The sequence below is a fragment of the Hyalella azteca genome, unplaced genomic scaffold, assembly GCF_000764305.2.
Source record: "Hyalella azteca isolate HAZT.00-mixed unplaced genomic scaffold, Hazt_2.0.2 contig16879, whole genome shotgun sequence".
In the NCBI taxonomy this organism is placed as follows: Eukaryota; Metazoa; Arthropoda; class Malacostraca; order Amphipoda; family Hyalellidae; genus Hyalella; species Hyalella azteca.
Window position 1 is genome coordinate 46,887 of NW_025946686.1, and position 22,326 is coordinate 69,212.

A 22,326-nucleotide genomic window follows, 5' to 3' on the forward strand; every position below is an offset into this window, starting at 1 on the left:
CTGCTCTTTAAGAAAAGATATCAGAAGCCTGACTTCTATAACGGACGCCGGTAATGGTGAGTAGCTGAATCGGAGAAGTTCCATACCTTCCGAGAAGCGCGTTCTGCTCAGACCGGTCAGAAGGGCTGAACTGGTGAGCCAATATTTCGCTGCGACTGACGACTGCCGATGGCGTTGAGCTCGCTCATGACGAAGTGAAGATAAGGTAGAAAGTCTATTCATTGTGTGTCATTGAAAAAAATGTGTCTTATTCTACGTGTTTATCCTTGTTGTTGGTAGTAGAGTACATAAGCTACAAAGGCGGCTAATTATATCACAATGCTTGAGTCTTCCGCTAGCTGTTTCTATCTCATCAATATATTTTAAAGCATTACAATAATTTGGAGGCCAAAGTTCAGATGAAATTCCCTACGTGAACGGCCGCGGGCGTCGTGTTCTGTCCATGGCATAATATCTCTACTGCCATCACTGATGCCCAATGGCGGAACTTTTACAAAGCTCCTCAAGCTTCGCATGATTTAAAAAAAGAACCTGTCACACCGCCGCCAGTTCCCTTACATCCAACCCTGCATGAAGTCATCTCTGGAGGGTGCTGGCTGCTGTTGTTTACAAGTCAGAACTCTTGCGACAGAAGTCTTAACTAATGAAGCCAATGACAATGCAGCATTAATATTTTGAGTGATAGTTAAAGGTGATCATTTTAATGAGGTTTTAACACTAACGCGCAACTTGTTTCCCTCGTAGCAATTAAGAGTAGTTACTCTCAATATGATGGAACTTAACAACAATTCTTTTTACATTTTCAAGTCTAAAATAACTAGAACTTGCTTATCTTGCCGGAAACTTGTCCGCTTTTGTCCAAAGGTTTGCAAACTTTCTGAGTTGCAAGCGATTTATTTCGACAATTTTGTGGGGTTGACATTCGAAGAAGTTGGGACAAACTGCCCGGGAGAAGAAATATCGTCTGGAGACGTAGCTCGAGAGACCCTCGCAGCTGTGGTAAACAACTCGATATTATTTGTAAGGGCCTCGCGTATTTGCATTTGATGGCTGTGCTGCGAAGAGCGCGTGTTACTCCACGTGTAAAGGCCACGTCCTGAATGGCTTTCTTACAGCCTTAGGCGTTCAAAATTGAGCCGATTGCCTGCCGAATCAAGGCTCATTTTCAATCAAGATATAATCAGAGCCTTCAAGGCCAAATCAAGAAATAATCGTACGCGTACCATTTGTTTGCTGCAAGCAAAATTATATTCATCATAATTATGACTCATATTCACAGAAAAAATCGTCGCAATTATCACAAAAAATCTATTGCAATTAGGTACATTGAGCAGCAATAAAATGACTTTCTTTCGTAAAATATCAAGAACGGTAGAAATTGTAGTGGGATAATTCACAAAGTCAGTGAAAATTAATAAATAGAGTTAATTTTCTGCATCAAAAACTCTGAAAGTGGGTAATATTCAGTAATATTCACAAACCAAATATGTCTTAAATATATTTGTTCTAACGATGAGTATGTTGCTCGCAGGCTTCAACATCAGTCGGGATGGCGTGGAGTGGCAGACGCGCGATGCTGCTCACCACCACGCTGCTGCTGGCTGCTGGTCAGTGACCATTATAGTTCTAATTTATGACTGATGCTATACGAATATTCCTGTTGTAATAAATATTAGTAGTTATCATAGATAGAGGTATAAATTTATTGTATACCAGAACATAAATTTATTGCAAACCAGCTCTGTTTGATGGATACTGTAAAAACGCAAATAATTTAAAATATTATACTTATTATAATATATCACATTGAATAAGGTTCTGACTACGAGTAGTTATTGTGCGCGTCGCATATATTGCTCTGTATTCAGTATAAATTCTAGATCTTTCATACATATATATTTATTTAACTATATTTCTAAACTGGGGATGATTGCATATGAACAATTCTTTATTCTGTACATATGGGTTCTTTCTTTTGGTACAAAGATATCCTCCCTCTTCATATGCGATCGTCCCTAATTTATAAATATAGTTGTGGACGATGTGCATCTGGGTACATTGGGATGACGTATCACAGTCCGTATTCTAGGGTCGTAGAGCATAAAGGGAGGAGTTATAGTACTGGGTAGTTACTATTGCACCCTCCTCATTCGGCTGTGCGCTCTCACACTGAACAGTGCGACGTTCCAGTGTCCGACAGTGGACTTAAGGTTTTAGCTTCTAGTGCTAGTGCTTCCGATCAGCGTATTTTGGAATCATTGTATATTTTCAAAGACAGGCCTAGTTTAAATGCAGCTCTTATCCAGTAAAAAATGTAAATAGATAGGTTTTTACTTTATTACTCTGTCTTTTGTAAGTAAATTTTGGTTTTAGCTTCTGTATTTTTTCTTTTGAATTTGACTTTATTAACTTCTGATTGAATTTGTGCTCTAGATTTTTTGAACCAACAATGGGGCTGCACTACGAAACGTTTTCAAAAGAGATTTTGTGAATTTTTGTGGAGTATTCTTCGCTTCCAAATTTTTAGTGAATTTTTGATTTTAGCAATCTAGTGAAATTACTAATCAGTTAAATGTCAGGAAAAATAAAAAGCTCTTCAATTCTTTCTGTTCCCCAGCTGCTGCTAATTTTGGCGTAATGGATCAGTTTTCAGAGAGTAAAAAAATAGTTGAGCTCAGCTGGGATTTCAAAGACTTAATCGCGAGGTTGAGTAGCGCTGACGTGGCGCTGCTTTTTTTTTCTTTCAAAGATCCTTGCAGTAGCCTTTAACAGGTGCGAAGTGAGTTTTTTATTGCGAGGGCACATTAAACGGAACCGCCGGCGGCGTCGTTCTCTCTTTTTACTGGTGATTTAGAAGATGCTTCAAGTGCTTGGCAAGAATGGGAGAAAGCATAATCGCGTCTACTGAGAACTTGGGACGAAACAGACATGAGCTTAGCAAATGCACTTTATAGGCAGAACTGGCAGGAGAAAAGTGCATGGAGACTATGTTTTGGGATCAGTTCCTCATACACTTTTAGATGTTCATGAGTGAGCAGAGACATGAGAGATGAGTAGGGCGAATTGCGGTCGAAGAGGTTTGAAGACATTCACGGGTACAAGAATTAGTTAATTGGTATTTTAAATAAACTCACAATTTACTTTTCCAGTAAACGTAATTAGAAAGTAACGGAAAACGCTTATTCATGAAATCAGATGAACACATTAGATGCGTTAGAACGTTTGGATCAATTGCAGTTTGTATCAAATTAGCGTTGGAACCCGAAATAATTTTGAATTTAGGCAATGCAATCAGACTAACGTCAAGCGACGTTGGGCAAACATTGTTTGTTGTCCAGACAAGCGTCTACGGACCATTCATTGTCGATGATATTTTTAGCGTAAATTTTTTAACGCTTGATCTAAGATCAAGCGTTAACTCTTTATTATAGGTAAAATGGCGGCAAATTCAAACTTTGAGTAATGTGTTTCAAGTTGGTGCTAATATGATTTTTTTGATTAATCGATCAAACAATTTGTTGCCAGTAGAAAACTGAATAATCTTATACGCATGAATTCAAGATAATTTATACCTCGAGAAAGGAAGCTATAAAATTAAATTTTCAGTTTCGCAAAAAAAGTTGGCTGTGAATTATTACAAAACATTTGATATTAACTACCCAGGGGACGTGAGGATAGTTGAAAGCAGATCTTTTGTCTACCAATTAATGTCTCTCTCGTGGCCGTCGGCGATGCAGAGCCCCCAGTTTACATGCGGGCCTCATTTATAGAATACAAATGAAAATGATCGCCTCTTAATTGCATTTGCTTTTCCTCAGAGTTAACGCGTCAAATCAAATTAGTAATGATGCAAGCTGCTCTCCTGAATTGAATGATGTTAATCTTAAGCAGATATGTAAGAAATTTTTCATTAAATAAAAAAGTTTGTGTTTATGTGGCCTCATCAATTGGTTTAGTTAAGCTTGAATCTCTGGGTACAAATTTATCTTTAACTGCCATTTATGTTGCCTGTCTGACAGCCCTGAGTGAGTCATGCGACCCCGGTGACCTGGTGCAGGGATGTCGCGTGGAGGGCCCCAACTACTGCGTCTGTGGCCTCGGCTGCCGCACCTCCTTCAGCTACGCTACCAGAGAACAGTGCCTCACTGCCAGCAGGGTAGTGCAGTGTTGCAGTGTTGCGTAGACTGCAGTGCCTCACTGCCAGCAGGGTAGTGCAGTGTTGCAGTGTTGACTCACTGCCAGCAGGGTAATGCAGTGTTGCAGTGTTGCGTAGACTGCAGTGCCTCACTGCCAGCAGGATAATGCAGTGTTGCAGTGTTGCATAGATTGCAGTGTCTCACTGCCAGCAAAGCAGTCCTGCGTATTGTTCTCAGCTGGAATGTCAAGTTATTGCATTCTCACCAAACGAGAGGAATGCGTTGTAACAAATAAGTGGAAGCATGAGGAAAGTGGTGCCGCATTCGATATTCATGACTAATAACATAAGTTTTTTGATAATAACATATTAATAACAATTGATAATAATAACAATTGATAATAACAAAAGTTTGATAATAACAAATCCTGTAAACTTGCACCAAATCATGACAACTTCGTGCATAATACGAGTATGTTCTGGTGTATCCGAATTGCATTAATTTATCTACGCGCATTATAATTAGACAGAGTAAAAACAATGCGTTGGGCAGGCTTCAATTTATCAATGCATCATCATCAGTATCGAGAATATTGGTGCGCAGAAGGAGAAGCTTCCATCAGAATTCACTGGTCCGTTTAATTGATTAATCCATAAATTTCAATTACTTCCCTCAATTGCGCCATGGGTTTTACTCTCCCAAATGATGCTCTGGATGACATTGATTGATTGGGTCGTCAAATGACGACGCGTTTCAAACCAATGCCTAAAAGAATGAAGTTCTTTTCCGCGAAATCTTCATTCCTTCAAATTCCGTTGGGAAAATGGCATCGACGAAATGAACCTTAATATGACGGGTAATTTGTCGCAGAATTGAATGCTATCGAACGGGGACGGACGCAATGGGCAGTTCGAGTGAATATGCGAAGTCGGTTTCTCCTGAAAATCCGTGACCATCGAACCATCTCAGTTCGCTGCCATCGAACGGCGAACTGAGACTTACATAAGTGCGCTTGTGTCTCGCAAGCGACTCAAACTGCGCGTGTGTCTCGTGAGCAGCACAAAATGCGCTTGTGTCTGGCTAGCAACACATTCTGCGCTTGTGTCTCGCTGGCAACACAAACTGCGCTTGTGTCTTGCCAGTGACACAAACTGCGCGTGTGTCTCGTGAGCAACACAAAATGCGCTTGTGTCTGGCTAGCAACACAAACTGCGCTTGTGTCTCGCCAGTGACACAAACTGCGACTTGGCCTTACGCTCGGTTGATCCTCAGCATGTATCGCAAACCACAACAATTAATGCAAGAGCAGCAGAAGTTATCCTGACAGAATATTCGAGCAGCGGCAAGGAGCTCGGGGAAAACCTGACGCTGTTTACAATAGATGGAGTTTCGTCGCCTGAAGCACAGATGACGGAAATTCTTCCTACGAATGCACATTAGTCTATGTGTGAAGAAGTTCATGCACTGATTTTGAGTAATCGTCAAAATAATAAAGTAATTCGCCTTCAGTGTAATATAATAGTTACGGCTCATTTTTTTAGCGGTGCTACAGAAATGAAGAGGAACTTACAGAAATGTTTCACTTAGCCGCGTCGTGATTGTGGTCGCTGTAGAATTAACAAATTTTTCATCTGCTGGCCATCTAGGAGTGAGGACAAATTTCGATTGGCAAAATTAAATATACGAATTTAAACTAAACACGTAAACAATATTTGGGATGCGTATTCCGTAGAAGCAAAAAACTGAAATGATCATTATAACTCCTGTGTTTCGATTTAAATTATTGTACTGTATGCACGCATGAATCATGTTCTATAAGTATTCAGTGTACTATAGTATATTATACTAAATACTGTAGTTAGTATATCTTCTCATCAATATTGTCATGAAGATGATGGCATTATACGGTCAGGGGGAGCGAGGAGACCCTTGCTCCAGTCAGCCGTGCAGACATCACTCCTACTGCACGCAGATCATAGCAGACCCAGGCTACCAGTGCTTCTGTGACGGCACAGGCTATTATGGCCGCCACTGTGAACTTAGTGAGTAAATCATTACTAGTTCATTTCATTATTACAAGTTCATTTTATTATTACAAGTTCATTAAAAGTTCATTTCATTATAAAATTTAATTTCATTATTAAAAGTTCATTTCATTATAAAATTTAATTTCATTATTAAAAGTTCATTTCATTATAACAAGTTCATTTCATCATTAAAAGTTCAATTTATTGTTACAAGTTCATTTTATTATAACAAGTTCATTTCATTATGTCAAGTTCATTTCATTATAAAAGTTCATTTCGTTATTATAAGTTTATTTTATTATTATAAGTTCATTTCATTATAAAAGTTCATTTCATTATTACAATTTCATTTCATTATAATCGTGCAGCTTAACATCCACCAACGCCTCCATCGTGCAGCTTAACATCCACCAACGCCTCGATCTTGCAGCTTAACAAAACACAAGTAGCGCTCAGAGTCAGAATGCGGCAGGCACGGAAAGCCCTCGCTTTTTGCCAACAAGTTGTGAATTGTTTGCTTGGTTCATCAAACTTAACACAATAACTAAATTATCTTAAATATACTTATAAGTTAACTCAGCGCCGCTTGCAAACTTGCCAAATGTGGAACTCTCATAAACAATCAACAAAAATGCATGGAGCTCACACGAGGAAATGAAATTCTTTTATTTGCGGGAATTTCATCAAGTTTCGTTAAGCAATAACTTGAAACTCGCAGTGAAGTTAACTGCCGTATCTCCAGTTAGTGGTCAGTTCCAGAAAAAACTTTCAATAGCAGGCATGATTATGTGGCAAAACTGTCCTTTTATGTGGCAAACTTTTATGTGGCAAAACTGTCCGAAAAAATTTCACGTCACCAACATCAGCAAAAAGTTGAGGTTTAGGCTTTCTCTAGCTTTATCTGCTGTCAAAAAATCCTTGACAAATAATGCAAAATATGTTTTGTGTAAGTGCGGCTAAGATACATGCATGAATGCGACTATATTTGTGAAGTTTATATACAGCTTTAAAATATAAAATGAAATCGTTTAAAAAAAGAATTGCTGTAATTTGCTGGAAATGACATCATCGCCAATGACATCGATCAAACTTGGTAGGAGGTGCTAATTGGAGTTGCGAGTGCATTGTACAATAGTTAAAATATGGTACAAACACCTAATAACATGGTTCGTAGATGTTTATATAATTACATTGTTCTTAGATTCGCACGTGTCAACTAAATTTCATAGTCGGAAGTTTAATCGCGGGGATAGTGTTTTCTCCCGAAATTTCATTACGTGCTCTGAAAATGGTCTGAGTCGAGCGAGTTCTAATTAGGTAATAATGTTGTTGATATCTTTTTTTCTTGAATACAAGAGCATCTCGAGAGACGCTCTGAAATTTGGTAAAATTCAGTAAATACGAAAATTGTAACTGGAAATTGAAGAATATCAAACACAAGTAATGAAAATTTTTGAGGCTTTCCGCAATCTTTCTTACCGCTACATTCACATATCGGAACTAGAACACATTCTTCAGACTTGATGATATTCGTCACGTGAAGTAAGGCCGTTCATTTTGTTAGGAAATAATTTTGCATAAATTATCGTGATCAGCATTTGCCGGATGAGTTTACCAAGAGCGTATATCGCCTTGAAGGCGGCTATAGTCTGAACACTGAATCGCACCACATGTAAATATGCTCGAGATGAACGCGAGAGCTAAGTTCCGATGCAAGCAATGGGTGAAGGCCAATTTGCAAATATGAGTTCATAATGGAAAACTTTATTCATATTGGCGTTCCTCATCTAAGCTTTATGTTTAAGTCATGAAACCCTATCATGCCATAATATAAATAGGAAATTACATGTTTTTAGCCAGCCGATGGTTTTAGACCCAACTTATTTCATAATTTGATAATCTCTCAATGGGATGCGGAAATTTTTATTTTGTTTCTAAGAAAATGTTTCTAAAAAACAGAAAATGTATTATTTTTTAGAAAATGTATTATGCTTCTAAGAAAATGTTTCTTTATCCGTACAATTTGAATAATGTTTTCGTCAAACTCAACCCCGCGGTAATTACATAATTTTGGCTTGTCTTCTAAAATGCGAACTTATTTATTTATATGACTAGTTTTCATGCAGAATTTTGTGTTTTAATTGTTCCATGTATAGAAAATTTCTTAACCGCTTACCGATATTCAGGGCTAATGCTGACTGTACTGAAATAAGTGTTATTTGTAAAATGTACGTGTGAAATTTGTAATCTGAAAAATTTATCAATTATCATAAGTTGATTGATTTATATTGCAATTTAAATAAAAATAATAATAAATGATAACTGGAAGTAATTTTTTAGCTGAAATTAGTACCTATGATAGTTTAGAAAGGATTTCGTTATGTGTAAATTTAACTTTGAATCTAATGATTGAAACTGACAACACCGTATGTAACTTTCACAAATAGAAATTAAACGAACATGCAGATGATTTACCCTCGTGGTTAACTATACAAAAATTTCCTTAGGTCATACCTGAATCTCTTGTTTCATATAATTATCAAACAATCGAAATATACTTAAGAGAAGTAGTGTGATAATGAAAAATATAATAGTGTAAGTTCAGCAAACTTTCATTTCAATTAGGAACGATGCGATCCTTCATTAACTCTTCAATTGCTTTACAATATCTTGAGTTACCTATCCTAATATTCCCTCACTGATTAAATAATGAACTAGTAGATTATAATAAGTGAAGTGTGGTAGACATAAATAAAGTTCCCGTAGAATCCATCATAATATTGTGTGTAGAACAGAACTCGACGTCCTAGTTTATTGTCAGTGTCTGTAGGTGCGAGGTTTGTCTCGAGCCATAAAATTAATTTCATTTTTATTTTTCATTGAGAAATATCTTAGATAAACGATGGTGTTACACAGCATAGAGTTTTGTACGTGTGTATGTACACCAGTTAAACTTAAAATTTGCACGTGTGTTTCTTTCGAAGGAAAATATACTCGATGAAATTGTGATTATAGCATTCCATACGATAACAGCTAAGTTATTTACGAATAAAAGAGAAACATTAATATTATAGGAACAATTTAAAATATTTAAAAACATACTTTTAAAACTCAAATCGTGCTTCCGTCAATTTTCTGACGTTTGCAGTAGCAAATAATTTTGAACTTCTAATTGAAAATGTTTTGATATTATTTAAAGTTTTCGGCATTTTTATTTATTGTAAAATGCATTCGACTGCAATTTGTTGGAGTGGAATGAATTTTGTTTCCTGGCCGAGTTATTTTATTAGTTCAGGTGTAATTTCGACTTGATAAGGCCAATTCTCATCAAGGCTGCACCCCAGTAAATGTTGGATAGTGCAGTTCGATGCTGTGCCTTGAATATCATCAATAAAATATTTTTAACTATATATTGTTTCTATCTCATGTGTTTCTACCCACAACTATCTCATACTTAAAAAACATAATGATTAATTCTATATAAATGGAGGAAGCATTTTACGGCCAACAGAAAATAATATCTCAATCACCATCGGATGATTCCCTTGATTGCAGACGAGCGTTGGAGATACGGCACAAGATGGAAGGCTGACCGTCGCTTATGTAAGATTTGGGCGGCAGCGTCTCACTAATTACGAATTCAACGAAGTTAATCATGCCAGAAGTTGTAACCACGCTGCTACTTCCTGCTAAGTTACGAGGTAGCAAGCGGTGACTCGATGTAGCAAGCGGTGACTCGATGTAGCAAGTGGTGACTCGATATAGCAAGAAGTGACTCGATGTAGCAAGTAGTGACTCGATGTAGCAAGCGGTGACTCGATGTAGCAAGCGGTGACTCGATGTAGCAAGTGGCGACTCCATGTTGCAAGCGGTGACTCGATGTAGCAAGTAGTGACTCGATGTAGCAAGTAGTGACTCGATGTAGCAAGCGGTGACTCGATGTAGCAAGTAGTGACTCGATGTAGCAAGTAGTGACTCGATGTAGCAAGCCGCGACTCGATGTAGCAAGTAGTGACTCGATGTAGCAAGTAGTGACTCGATGTAGCAAGTGGCGACTCGATGAAGCAAGCGGTGACTCGATGAAGCAAGCGGTAACTCGATGTAGCAAGCAGGGATTCGGTGACTCGATGTAGCAAACAGTGACTCGATGTTGCAAGCGGTGTCTCGATGTAGCAAGTGGCGACTCGATGTAGCAAGCGGCAACTCGATATTGTAGCGACCATCGAGGTTCTCGTAAAATTGGAGATTTGTCTTTTTCCAGTCAAAAGCTCTAAGCCTTTCGGAAAATGGATTTCAATTTAACATTCGACGATATTTTCACACTGTTCCGATATTGTTTGCTATTTTTCAGTGCCCGATATAACTATTTTTTAATCGTTGCCAGCACTTCAGCCAGAAAAAAAGCCACCCTATCAAATTCAGAACTTTGTACGACGAGTCAATTTTTGAAGGACCGTTGACAATGAACTATAGTCAGGAGCTTGCAAATAAATTGCATTTGTTTTCAATGATCATTTTCATAACCAAAATTTTTTGCATGTGAGAAGATCGTATTTGAATAGCAATATAGTTACTACTTGTACATCATTAACTCACTCCGAGCGCATGCAAAGAATTCCCTTACGCTACGAATATACAATGAAGAAAAATACAGAAAATAACATGGTGACTCCATAATGAAAAATAATACTAGTAAATAAAACTTTCCAAGTAAGATTTTCCAAATGTTTTGACGGTTGAGATAACTTTAATTTGCTTATTCTTAGAAGTAATAACTGTCACTTTTCCTTCGATGTTAACAGTCACAGGGCTTTAACATATTCGTTAAAACAATGCAATTAAATATCGGAAACGCTGCCAACAAGTGATGTAAGACACTTACCGTTCTGCAACTTTTGAACGTTCCCTGCATTGAGGCAAGACACTTACCGTAATAAAACTTTTGAAACGTTTCCTGCATTGAGATAAGACGCTTACCGTAATGCAACATTTGAAACGTTTCCAGCTGGTGAGGCAAGACACTTACCGTACTGCAACTTTTGAACCGTTTCCTGCAGGTGAGGCAAGACAATTGCCGTACTGCAACTTTTGAAACGTTCCTTGCATTGAAGCAAGACACTTAACATGCTGCAGCCTTTGAAACGTTCCCTGCATTGAAGCAAGACACTTACCGTACTGCAACATTTGAAACGTTCCTTGCATTGATGTAAGACACTTACCGCACTTGTCGTATCGCAACATTGGAAGCGCTATGCCAGCCTCTCCAGTAATGAGCTGCCACTGAAGGCAGCCTACGGCGTGTGGGGTAAATTGCAGAGCCGAATTTTATTGGCCGGCATTACAGCCGCTGCAATTTTTGAAGCTCCCTGTTGGTTGGCTGTGATGTTGCGTTTAGAAGTGCTGCTTTGCATCTATAAAATACACTAATGAGAGGCGTAATGAGAGCCCTGATTAGTGTTGGCACGGCAGCTGCTTTCCTTAAGCTTTCTAATGAGAGCTCATCGTGTAGTGCAGTGCGCGGGGCTAGAGACGGCCGGTCAAGAGGTCGCAACTTTCGAGGAATTACAGAGATCGTGGCAGACGGTGAATTTTGCAGCATATTTTATCATAAAAAATTGTGATCTATAATAGAGAGGCCTAATTATTTATTTTGAGCATTGTTGAGTCCTACTAAATTTACATCCAGAAATGCGAAAATATTTGTTGTGTTCATCGTGGGAAAACGAAACTTGTTAAGGTAGCTGCGTCTTATTCTGCCAAAGTAGGAAGCGTTTGGTCAATTATTCAGAAGGGGAAAAATGATTTAAATTATCACCAAGTATACCAGTCGTGGATTCAATTAGGGCAATAAAAGTCACTTTGAGCACGACCCTCTATGTAGAACTAGTTTGTTGTAGGGGATTATGTTGAAATAGAGGTGATATTATACATCAATGTCTGGATGAACGTTGGTATTTGAATAATTTTTTAATGAAAATTAATTTTAAATTATTAATTTATACATTTTAACAAGACAACTAAATAAGGTAGGGCCCCATGAATGTTTCCTTATTAATCTCAGTTTCAAGTTTTCACACTGGCAAGATACGAGTAGTTTTCGTTTACTCTCGCCGTGAAGCTCTTAATCCAAGAAATTTTCAACCACAGTCATTATCCTTTTCTTAAGTAAATGACGGACTGAAGAACAAGGCACGGTGCTGCAGGATGCGTGATTGCTACTTCACGCAGGGACAGGCAAACCTTTCTGAATCCTTTCAAACCTTTAAAGCTTTACATGCTCATAAGTCTGTCCAAACCAAACAGATAAATAACAAATTTTCTTTTGAAATCGTTTTTGCCTCGTACTTACTGTTTATGATTTTTGTTAAGATATTTCTAGCTTAGGGGATTTAATTAATATTGTTTATGTATTGCTTCTCAAAGCATGCAATATGAACTCTTGTAATTTTTTGATGGAAACGTGCAGCGGTATGAGCGGTATGCGTTCCTGGGGCAGCGCGCAATGATTATCGCGTGTCTGGAGCGGCAGCTGGTCGGGGCCATGTGTCTGGAGCGGCAGCTGGTCGGGGCCATGTGTCTGGAGCGGCAGCTGGTCGGGGCCATGAGTCTGGAGCGGCAGATGGACGGCGCAGTTTTTGCAGGCGCGTTTTGGCGATATTTCCTGATGTTTCTATACGCGATTAAGTTGATGAGGAGCTTTCTGGCTGCTGGAGTACATTTCTTTACATTCCCGAGGTTGAGGTAAGGCAGTGGAGCTCGTAATCTAAACTTCACTGAATCTATGAGTAACTTGTCGGTAGCTTACATAGCTCCTTCGGGAAAAGGCTCTGAAATTAAGGCCAAGTTTCTGCGGGTAATCTATTCTAAAGTTTACCGAGTTTGACGTCCAAGTTAACAAGAAATGAGGACTAACTCGACGATCCAAGCTTATCGAGTTACTGCGGAAGGCGCCTGCCTTGTCTCTGCAGCTACACTCACGCGTTGTTCGTACATTATTTCGACTAAAGAAACAATTGCGCCAAAAATACATACAAAACAATACATAACATTGCAACTATTGTTCATATCTTACTAAGATACGCACGTATTTGGGAGGATAAAAATAATGTCGGTAAAACCACTATGTCAGCCAAATGGCAGGTTTTCACTCGAAATAAATATAATTAATTAGAAGAAAAATAATAAATAAAAGTAAAAAAGTAATCTACAAAGAAATTATTAAAATGAAAGATTGTTGATCTAAAATAATGACCATAAAAATTAAAATAAAGCCTGAAGAAGAATCACAAAAGCGGCTGAGTTCATCTGTGACATGCTCACCGCCCAGCAAAGGGATCGTCTAGTGTTGATTAAGGAGGAGGATAGTAACTTGTGGCGATAGAATTTTCTAGTAATGTACATTACCGGAGTTCCTTGATCAGAACTTCCTGACAAGGGAACTCCTTTTACTTCGGTTGCCCCAGGAACGCAGCGCAGGTCCTCAGTCAGACACACAACCCGCACCAACGTAAAACAAAATGCTTTGCTAGTGAATCATTCAAGTGAGTAGCAGCGTTATCCGTAGATAATATATCTATATATAATTCGATAGATGAGATAACATGAATATTCTGAATAATCCTTAGAAGCCATTGCACAAACATTAAACTTTTTGATGTAAGAGACGCATCGGTAAGAGATATCTCAGTGAAGCTATTTCCGAATATTCGTTTGTACAGTTCACAGCCTCAAGCAAAGACCCAAATATATTCTTCTGTCAATCGGTATGAACGTAGACTATCGACGATATTTGATTGGAAGCCCCCGAAGGATGACACAAATAAGACATTCAATTGTAGTCGCAGAGAGCCTGCATGCCTGGACCTCGATTTGAAGAAGAATAATTTATTTAATCGTAATTTTGTCCGTGCGTCCCAATGTTAAAATACCGTTTGAAATGCGGAGAATTACTGAGTGCATCAAGAAAGAAAAACTCGCATATAGTGAAGCAATTTTCTTGAATGAAATTGATTTTCTAGCCTCGACGCCTAATAATGACTTTGCTTTGATCAAACAAATTGTTTCTCACCGCAGTGTTCATCTGAAAGACAAGCCAGGAATTTAAACAATAAATAGATTATGGACGCGTATCATGATTACTGTGAGTGAACGGAAACATGCCATGAAGTTAATATGTAATAACTATCCTTTAATATTTAGACAATTAGAATATGGACAATTAAAAAACTGCTTAATTTACTCCATCACTTTATAGTATTTTTCTATGTATAGACCTCAAAAACCTTCTCAATTATCAACAGTTTGTCAGTATTGGCTGGAATATTCCAAAAATATGTATTCTTTTCTACAGAATGACACATTCGACTTATTGTTCATTAAAATATGATTTTACCACTGAAGTTCAATTCGAGAAATAACCCATTTCTTTTAATCAATTATTTATCTCATTTTCAATTTAGGAGCGGAAATAAAAATGGGTGAAAATATTTAAATACGACTCAATCCTTACACATTTATTATATGAGCTCGTGATAGAAGAAATTCATTATTAGCTAGCCTTCTAATGAAATCTCATCTAAAAAGAGTTTTATAAATTCAATATTAACGAGGCAATCTTGGTAAAAAAATGCTAAAATTGCGAAGCAATACGTAGCGATGTATAATGAGTTTTAAACTGAAAACAAAACTTAACTACTATTATTTTGATTACAAATGTCACGGATGTACAAATGGTAGAAAATTCCTGGAGCATTTCACTTGCGACAGCAGAGGTTGATTGGAGCGCCGCAGGCTCTGGGAAGGAAGAACGGGCTTTGCTTGGGGCCTTTTGACATCAAGTGATGGTAACTAGTATGAATTTGATGAGTAAATTGCGACATTTACTGAACTGCGCTTTTTTGCGATTAAATTGCTGTATCTGGCTTGCCTCATGTCGTATAAACTATTATATTTCTTAGGCTTCTTGGCGTATGAATTACGGCATTTTTGTGCCTTTATGCGGGGAAATTTATGGTATTTCTTGTGATTCACTAACTTAATTTGTGATTAATGAGATGCGTTTTGCACGTTAGTTCTTACGCCCGTTGATGAGGCCATCAAAATCTCAATCCGCCAGGGCTGCATTTATTTTGGCGTCTAGTTTGATGAGAAGCTGGTAATTAAGACGAGGATTCGTCTCAAACAAACTTGCCAAATATCTCATTGACCTGAACTACGAATATCAGAACATAGCTCTAGTATTTTTGCTGAAATCAATTGCATTGGCGCAGAATGTATCATTAATCAAATGTGCAAAAAGTAACGAAAAGCCGAAAATGAAGAGTTCAAGTAAAAAAGGTGGAAATTAAAATATTAAATTTAAGTCTCAGAGTGCAGGCGAAGATTTACTTTTTTACGATGCTACACCTTGACGGCAGCGTCGGTAAGGTTATTACCAACGCAAACAATTCTTATCAATATATTTACTGCAAAACACGTCGTTTGAGCAGTGAAGCACCTACACAGAATAAAATTCTGAATAACATTCAGGATTTGCTGGACATTACGCCGAATGACTTCATAGCGCTTAAATTAAACATCATTCGAAGCACAAGAATTATTAATACTACTTCAGCATTACATACAGAAAAAAATTGTAATTACAACGATGCCATTAACAAGTTGTAATTTTCAACACGGGAACTATGAATGTTGGACAAATAACCATGAATCAAATTTATAACGACGGATGATTTTAAAGGACGATCATGATTGGCGAACGATCATGATTGGCGAGTTGCTTGCATTTAAATAGTGACATTTTTTGTTGACAGAGAAAATTTAAAATGTTGTTCGATAATAAGCGAGAAATGTTTAGTCTCAGCTTGGAAATTTACATAATTCATAAGCTACGTGTTTATTGTGGTGATGGGAGAGGTAATGGGAGAGGTGATGGGAGAGGTGATGGAGAGGTGATGGGAGAGGTGATGGGAGAGGTGATGGGAGAGGTGATGGGAGAGGTGATGGGAGAGGTGATGGGAGAGGTGATGGGAGAGGTGATGGGAGAGGTGATTGATGGGAGAGGTGATGGGAGAGGTGATGGGAGAGGTGATGGGAGAGGTGATGGGAGAGGTGATGGGAGAGGTAATAAGAGAGGTGATGGGAGGAGGTGATGGGGCCACAATAAGCCATTGAAGTAATGGAAACTAGTTTTTAGGAACTGATATAATATTCAGCAATATAAATAACCGACTGATGAAGCCCGCATATCTGCAGACAGAAAAACTTCCGCAAAATAAGAGGAATTCGAGTTCAAAATTTTACATATATTTACTCCACAAGTAAAAAATTGTAACTTAACCAATAATTGTTGAAATTTTCTCCCTTTCGTATGTGTCTCGACTAAAAAGTACATTATTATTTAAAATTTATTCATTACTTTTTTATTTAAAAAAACATTGCCTGTCAATGGGATGAGGGCCCTGTAGCTGAAGCGCAAACCTCAAAAGGCACCAATAAATCTCACATAAAACAAGCTCGTTCAAATGAACTCCAACGTACTGGTAAACTTACTTGTTTGGAGACAGTCCCTCAAAAGTCTACGTTTATTATTACCAGCATTTAAATAACTTCTCTTTCATGACGAAACATCATTAGGATATAGAAATCTGCATTATATTTTAATAATATAATAACTAAATTTGAGTCATTTAATTTTGATTAATAAAGAAAAGGTTGAAAGACTCTATTAAAATTCTCATGACACGAATTTCCCAGTTCGTGGTCACTAGGGTGTTTCAGAATTAATTAACCCTTTTAATTTGTTAATAAATAAAAAACTAAGAACGTTATGAAGTTGAAACTTGTTTTATTTAAAAGAAGAACATTTTCATGGTAATATTATATCATAGTTACGTCATTATCCTGTATAGCTTGCTAAATTTGTGTTTAATTATCAAGCCTTAAATTTTCATCATGATTCGCTACAGCAAAGAAGAAAGAACAAAAATTATCGCTACAGTCAATAAAGATGTCAATAACAGAAGTTCAACGTGATTACAGGATCCATTTCAAAACAAGGATCCTTCAAAAAACACATTTAAATATCTTTATCGAAAATTTGCGGATATCAAAAATTTGCACTCTCGTCAGAAACACTAATGAAGGTTATGAAAGCAACGAAGAGAAGAGCCCTATTTTGTCAAAACAATTGTGGTGGGCATTTAAAAGATATTATATTTAAAAACTAGGATACAATATTACCATAAAAATGTTCTTCTTTTAAATAAAACAAGTTTCAACTTCATAACGTTCTTAGTTTTTTATTTATTAACAAATTAAAAGGGATACTTAATTCTGAAACACCCTGTATATTAGGGTGCCAACCAAAATAAGTTTAGGATTTTTTCTAGTTCCATGGACCATATTTGTTCAGCTATATAGGCAGAGGCAGAGGGCATAAACCAAAAATTATAATAATCAACTCTGTTTACTGGCTGCACAATCAATCTTGAGTTTTTGCTAATGAAGCCTAAATCAATTATGGTAACAGTTTCAATGAAATGCATAACAGTGTAAGTCAACTAAAAATTATTCCATGTACCACGCCACTGAAATGCTACGGCGCACTACTGCCACTGAAACACTAGACAGTAATAAAGTACAGTTGGTTTAGTCACTTAAAAGTTAATCAAAATTAACAGATTTATTGGATACAGGAAACTGCTGGCGATGATGTTCGACGACCTGAAGCAGGTACTGCTTTTGTTCGTCTTGGTTAGTCAACACGGAGTTGAAGTTTGTTTTCAAAGAAATATCACATTCAGCAGCATCACTGACAATTTTCAGCTTCTGTACTTCTTGGCAACTGATGCAGTACTGTTCAATGCTCTTCCAGGTTTAGGCTCCTGCTGTAGGAAGTCAGTATCAATTTGCATTGCCTCAAAAAACTTGTGCTAGTTAAGACAAAGTTTCACAGAGTACACTCAGACGCAGTTTTTTCATCCAGAGGTTCAACTCAATGTGCAGGAAGGTTTTCGCTGGGTTTCGACAAGAAATGTACTATTTGGCGTCTTTCTGTATCAGTAACTTCTGAATCGAAGAAAGCAAGTCCCACAAGAGTTTCACTGAGGTACCATAAATGGCGCATGAATGTCTTCTTGGCTGCACTGGAAATTGACTTATTAACTGTTTCATAAGCAACAAGATCTTTTAGTTACTGAAGATCATTTGGTGGAGCAATTGCAGCAAACATGCATGTGTAACCATGCTTTAAGGTAAACCTACACGGTTAATGCACTGAAAAGGAATTTAAAAGCAAAGATAACACCAAGCAAATTCACAATATTGATATTGAAAACATTTTGGAGTCCAGCTCCATCATCCGTTCGAAAAACTAAAAATGAATAAAATCATATTATTATATCAAAATTCTAAGACAGACATAAAACCTAAACAACACCTAACATTATATCGAAAGGTCTTGTTAGGTCTTGTTTAGGTTTTTTATCTATCTGAGAATTTTGATATAATAATATGATTTTATTCATTTTTAGTTTTTCGAACTGATGATGGAGCTGGACTCCGAAACGTTTTCAATATCGATATGGTGAATTTGCTCGGTGTTTTCTTTGTTATTTTTTTAAGTCAGTTGTTAACATAATGGTATTCTAAAATTCCTGTTCATTTACACGAATTAAAGAATATGCTATTGTTTCATTTGTTCCCGAAGAACAAATTAGGAGCAAGATGGAAGCAAAGCATTGTAACCTCACCTGTGGTCTTGTGGAGGTCACTCACACCATGGACGAATTTAGCATCAAGTCTGTACCATCATCGGAGAATTCAGCATTAAGTCACTTACATTAGAGACGAATTCAGCATCAAGTTTCTCCCATGAACGAAGAGTTTCATCCCTAACACAGACAGCAAGAAGGTAAAATCAAGCCCTTGGCTGAGCCTAAGTCAGTCATGTGTCATGTTCCCCCGTAACTCATGTTCCTGCTGCAGGATTTGGACCAGACATGCGCTCAACTTCCAGTTCAGTTCGAGCTTTTACTGGATTGAAGACACAAACGCTGTCTGCCTTCCTCTGCTTTCTGAAACTTCAACAAATTGCAACTTTAATCGATTTGATTAGGATAAATTTCTGCCGAGCGTACGCTGCAGCAAAAAATGTCTAATTTTTTTTTTTCATTTCATTTATTCTTCTATTCTTTCATTTATTGTCCAAAATGTCTCATTTTTTCGATATTAGCATTTGTATTCACGAGAGTTACATTAAGAGAATAAACGCCCAGAATCTTGTAGGGAACCATTCGTATTGATGCTGTCGTTCTTAGTTTGTGCTATAAAAAACTTTTAATTCACGTGTAAGCAGATAAATTTCAAATTCAATAAAAAACAACTCTACAGAATGGTAATGAGCGTAAAATTAACGCTTCGAAAGACCGTGCTTTTATGAAAACTATCATTCTATATAACCTGAACCCCCAATATTTAAAACTTTAACGGCACATTAAAGCAAAGGTTTTAAAACAATTGGAGAACTTTTCCTACGCTACAACCATTGATAAGAAACGCTACCGCTGCCGTCCAGCATCCGGTAGTTTATTGCACCACCAATTGAAGTGGGCGTCGTCCTGACGCCGCCAGTTCACAAGACGGCTGAGCGGTTCCTTCGCTTCCTTCCGCGACAACAACTCCGTAATTGACGCAAACTTTGCTGGCCGCTATCAATCCCGCGGCAAATTTATGGTGAAGGCGAGCAAGCGGAACGCAGCCGTGCGGAAAACTCTTTACGATTCGCCATCTCTTGCGGACTGTAGTGTTGTGGGGACTGTAGTTTCGGTAGGACCGACCGAACCTCTTTTAATCTGCAGTTTTCACAGAAACTGAAAAACTTTCCTGGAAGATATCATCAATCATTATTAGCCTTCATCAGCAGGATATTTTAAGACTGTCTCTTTTCAGAACTGATGAAGTGTGCCCTCAGAATCTCTGCGCCTGAAGGAAAAACCAATTTCACCCAATGTGTGGTTGGTGACCAACTCCCCCTTACTGAATCATGGACCAATTTCACCCATAGTCCTACTCTACTTTATTGGCGTCCCTTAATTAGAAATAAAAGTTTTAATTGCAGCCCGGCAGGCGCTGCAGGCATTGTTCTCATTTCAAGACTTTCCTCACGGAGCTTTTGGTTGCAACGGATCGTTCAGGGACTGAAAATTAGGAAACATTACCTATAGTTTTTTGGGTAACAAGGAATCAGCGGTTAATTATCAGTATGTTAAATGATTAAATGATTTTGTTCTGAACATATCCATTCATGTCATTCCTTGCCTGATAATATACGAGCAGTACTATACCTCGCAACACGGCAGGTATGACCCACACCTCCCCCTCCCAACACGGCAGGTATGAGCCACACCTCCCCTCAACACGGCAGGTATGAGCTACACCTCCCCCCAACAAGGCAGGTATGAACCACACCTCCCCAACACGACAGGTATGACCCACACCTCCCCCTCCCAACATGGCAGGTATGAACCACACCTCCTTCCTCAACACAGCAGGTATGGCCCACACCTCCCCCCTCCCAACACGGCAGGTATAGTGCATACCTCCCCCAGGTATATCACCATGACAACAGATTAGCAGTATTTAGCTGCATCGCACCCGTTCAGTGTAGCTGCAGGCGGCGTGTAAGTTATAATTAGTAAAGTTAGTGAGCAGAGTTTGAACAGGTGTCTAATGAAGGCGTCTAGCCGCCCCAACTTCAGTCAAGGAACTCGTTAGAATCCCGCAGTTGTTGGACTCGAGTGCATAATGGCGCCCAACTACAGGCTCTATATCTGTCTTGTACACACGTTGTTCTTGGTCAAAAATATCACAAATTATTGTACACCAACTTGGTCCTGACCAACTTGGTCCTGAGTTGGGAATAAGTGGCATAGCGTTTGAAAGTTGTCCAACACGGCTGGTTTCCAACGCCTGTGTAGTTGTCGTTAGATGAGAAGTATGCGAATGCTAGAATGGGATAAATTTTTGTGCATAAATTGAGAGCATTGAGATTGAGATTACTGAGAAATTGATAACACTATCTTAGCTAAAAAGTTAGCGCGTTTAAATCTCAACGAAAAATTGATCACAACATACCTTAACGCAATGTGTAAGTTAAAACATTTATTGAGATCTAATGGAGCACATTTTAATCACCTGAATATCGGGAAACTGATAATTTACAAGAAATAATATGAAAGGTTTGATGAATTCTCAGTCTGTAATGAATTCTTATCAAGCTACATTTCAGGTAATTTTCTTCAACAAGAATATGAATAATCGGTAATAATTAATCTAATTCGCGCTGCTTGCAATTGAAGAATTTATTGCAATGTCTAGTTAGACGGAAAATATTCTATAAATTATATTATATATTTGGGCTAACTCGTTAAAATTGAAGCATGAACGATGCCAGTTGGTATCCAGGATACTGTATGGGCATCAATTTGAGTATTTAAATGCATGATAAACGAGACTATACTTAAGTCAACAAATAATTCTTTCAGTAAAACACATAAAAAGTTGGGTCCCACCGGGGATTGAACCCGGACTCTCGGATTTAGAGTCCGATGTGCTAACCATTACACCATGGGACCTTATTCAGGGCGGGAGGTGAGGGTGGAGTAATGTTGAGCGGTGGCTCCCAGAATGTTGATTCGATCATTATATGAATTTGAATGCAAAATAAACCAAAAATTATAGAGAAAAAAGAATTTAGTAGTTACTCACAATTATTTTGATACGAATTTTAAGAAATATGAAGTAATTTTTAAATAGATACTTAAATAGTGGATGTAAAACCCGTAGACTTAAAGTTTCAGTCTTTACCTGGATGATTACATTGCGTTGTGTAAATGAAAAGTTTCCATGAAAAATTTATAGGCAAAATACCTCAGCAATATAGCCATCACGTAACTCGCTCGTCCATAGCATTACTAATTCACATCAAGACAAATATATATTATATACAATTTTAATTTGAAACCTTGCTTACCTTTAATCTACGGATTTATTAACCTTTGAATGGCATACGTAGCAGCGATGAAGGAGGTTGAAAATTTGCTAGTCGCATTAACAAGACGGAGGTAAGCTTTGCCAGCTGTGACGCGGGTAGCCTTCTTTAT

The 22,326-nt window shown here is 37.8% G+C and overlaps 1 protein-coding gene across 1 annotated transcript in view; it reads left to right on the top strand.

The window, feature by feature from the left end:
- Positions 1-6,186, top strand: part of LOC108680789 (protein crumbs) — a 32,657-nt gene extending 26,471 nt beyond the window's left edge. Inside the window, exons 2-4 of the mRNA XM_018169693.2 lie at positions 1,532-1,607; positions 4,020-4,156; positions 6,049-6,186. Coding sequence (XP_018025182.1) covers positions 1,550-1,607; positions 4,020-4,156; positions 6,049-6,186 — 333 coding nt within the window. The 5' untranslated portion in view covers positions 1,532-1,549. The remainder of the gene's footprint in view (positions 1-1,531; positions 1,608-4,019; positions 4,157-6,048) is intronic.
- The last annotated feature ends 16,140 nt before the right edge of the window (positions 6,187-22,326 follow it).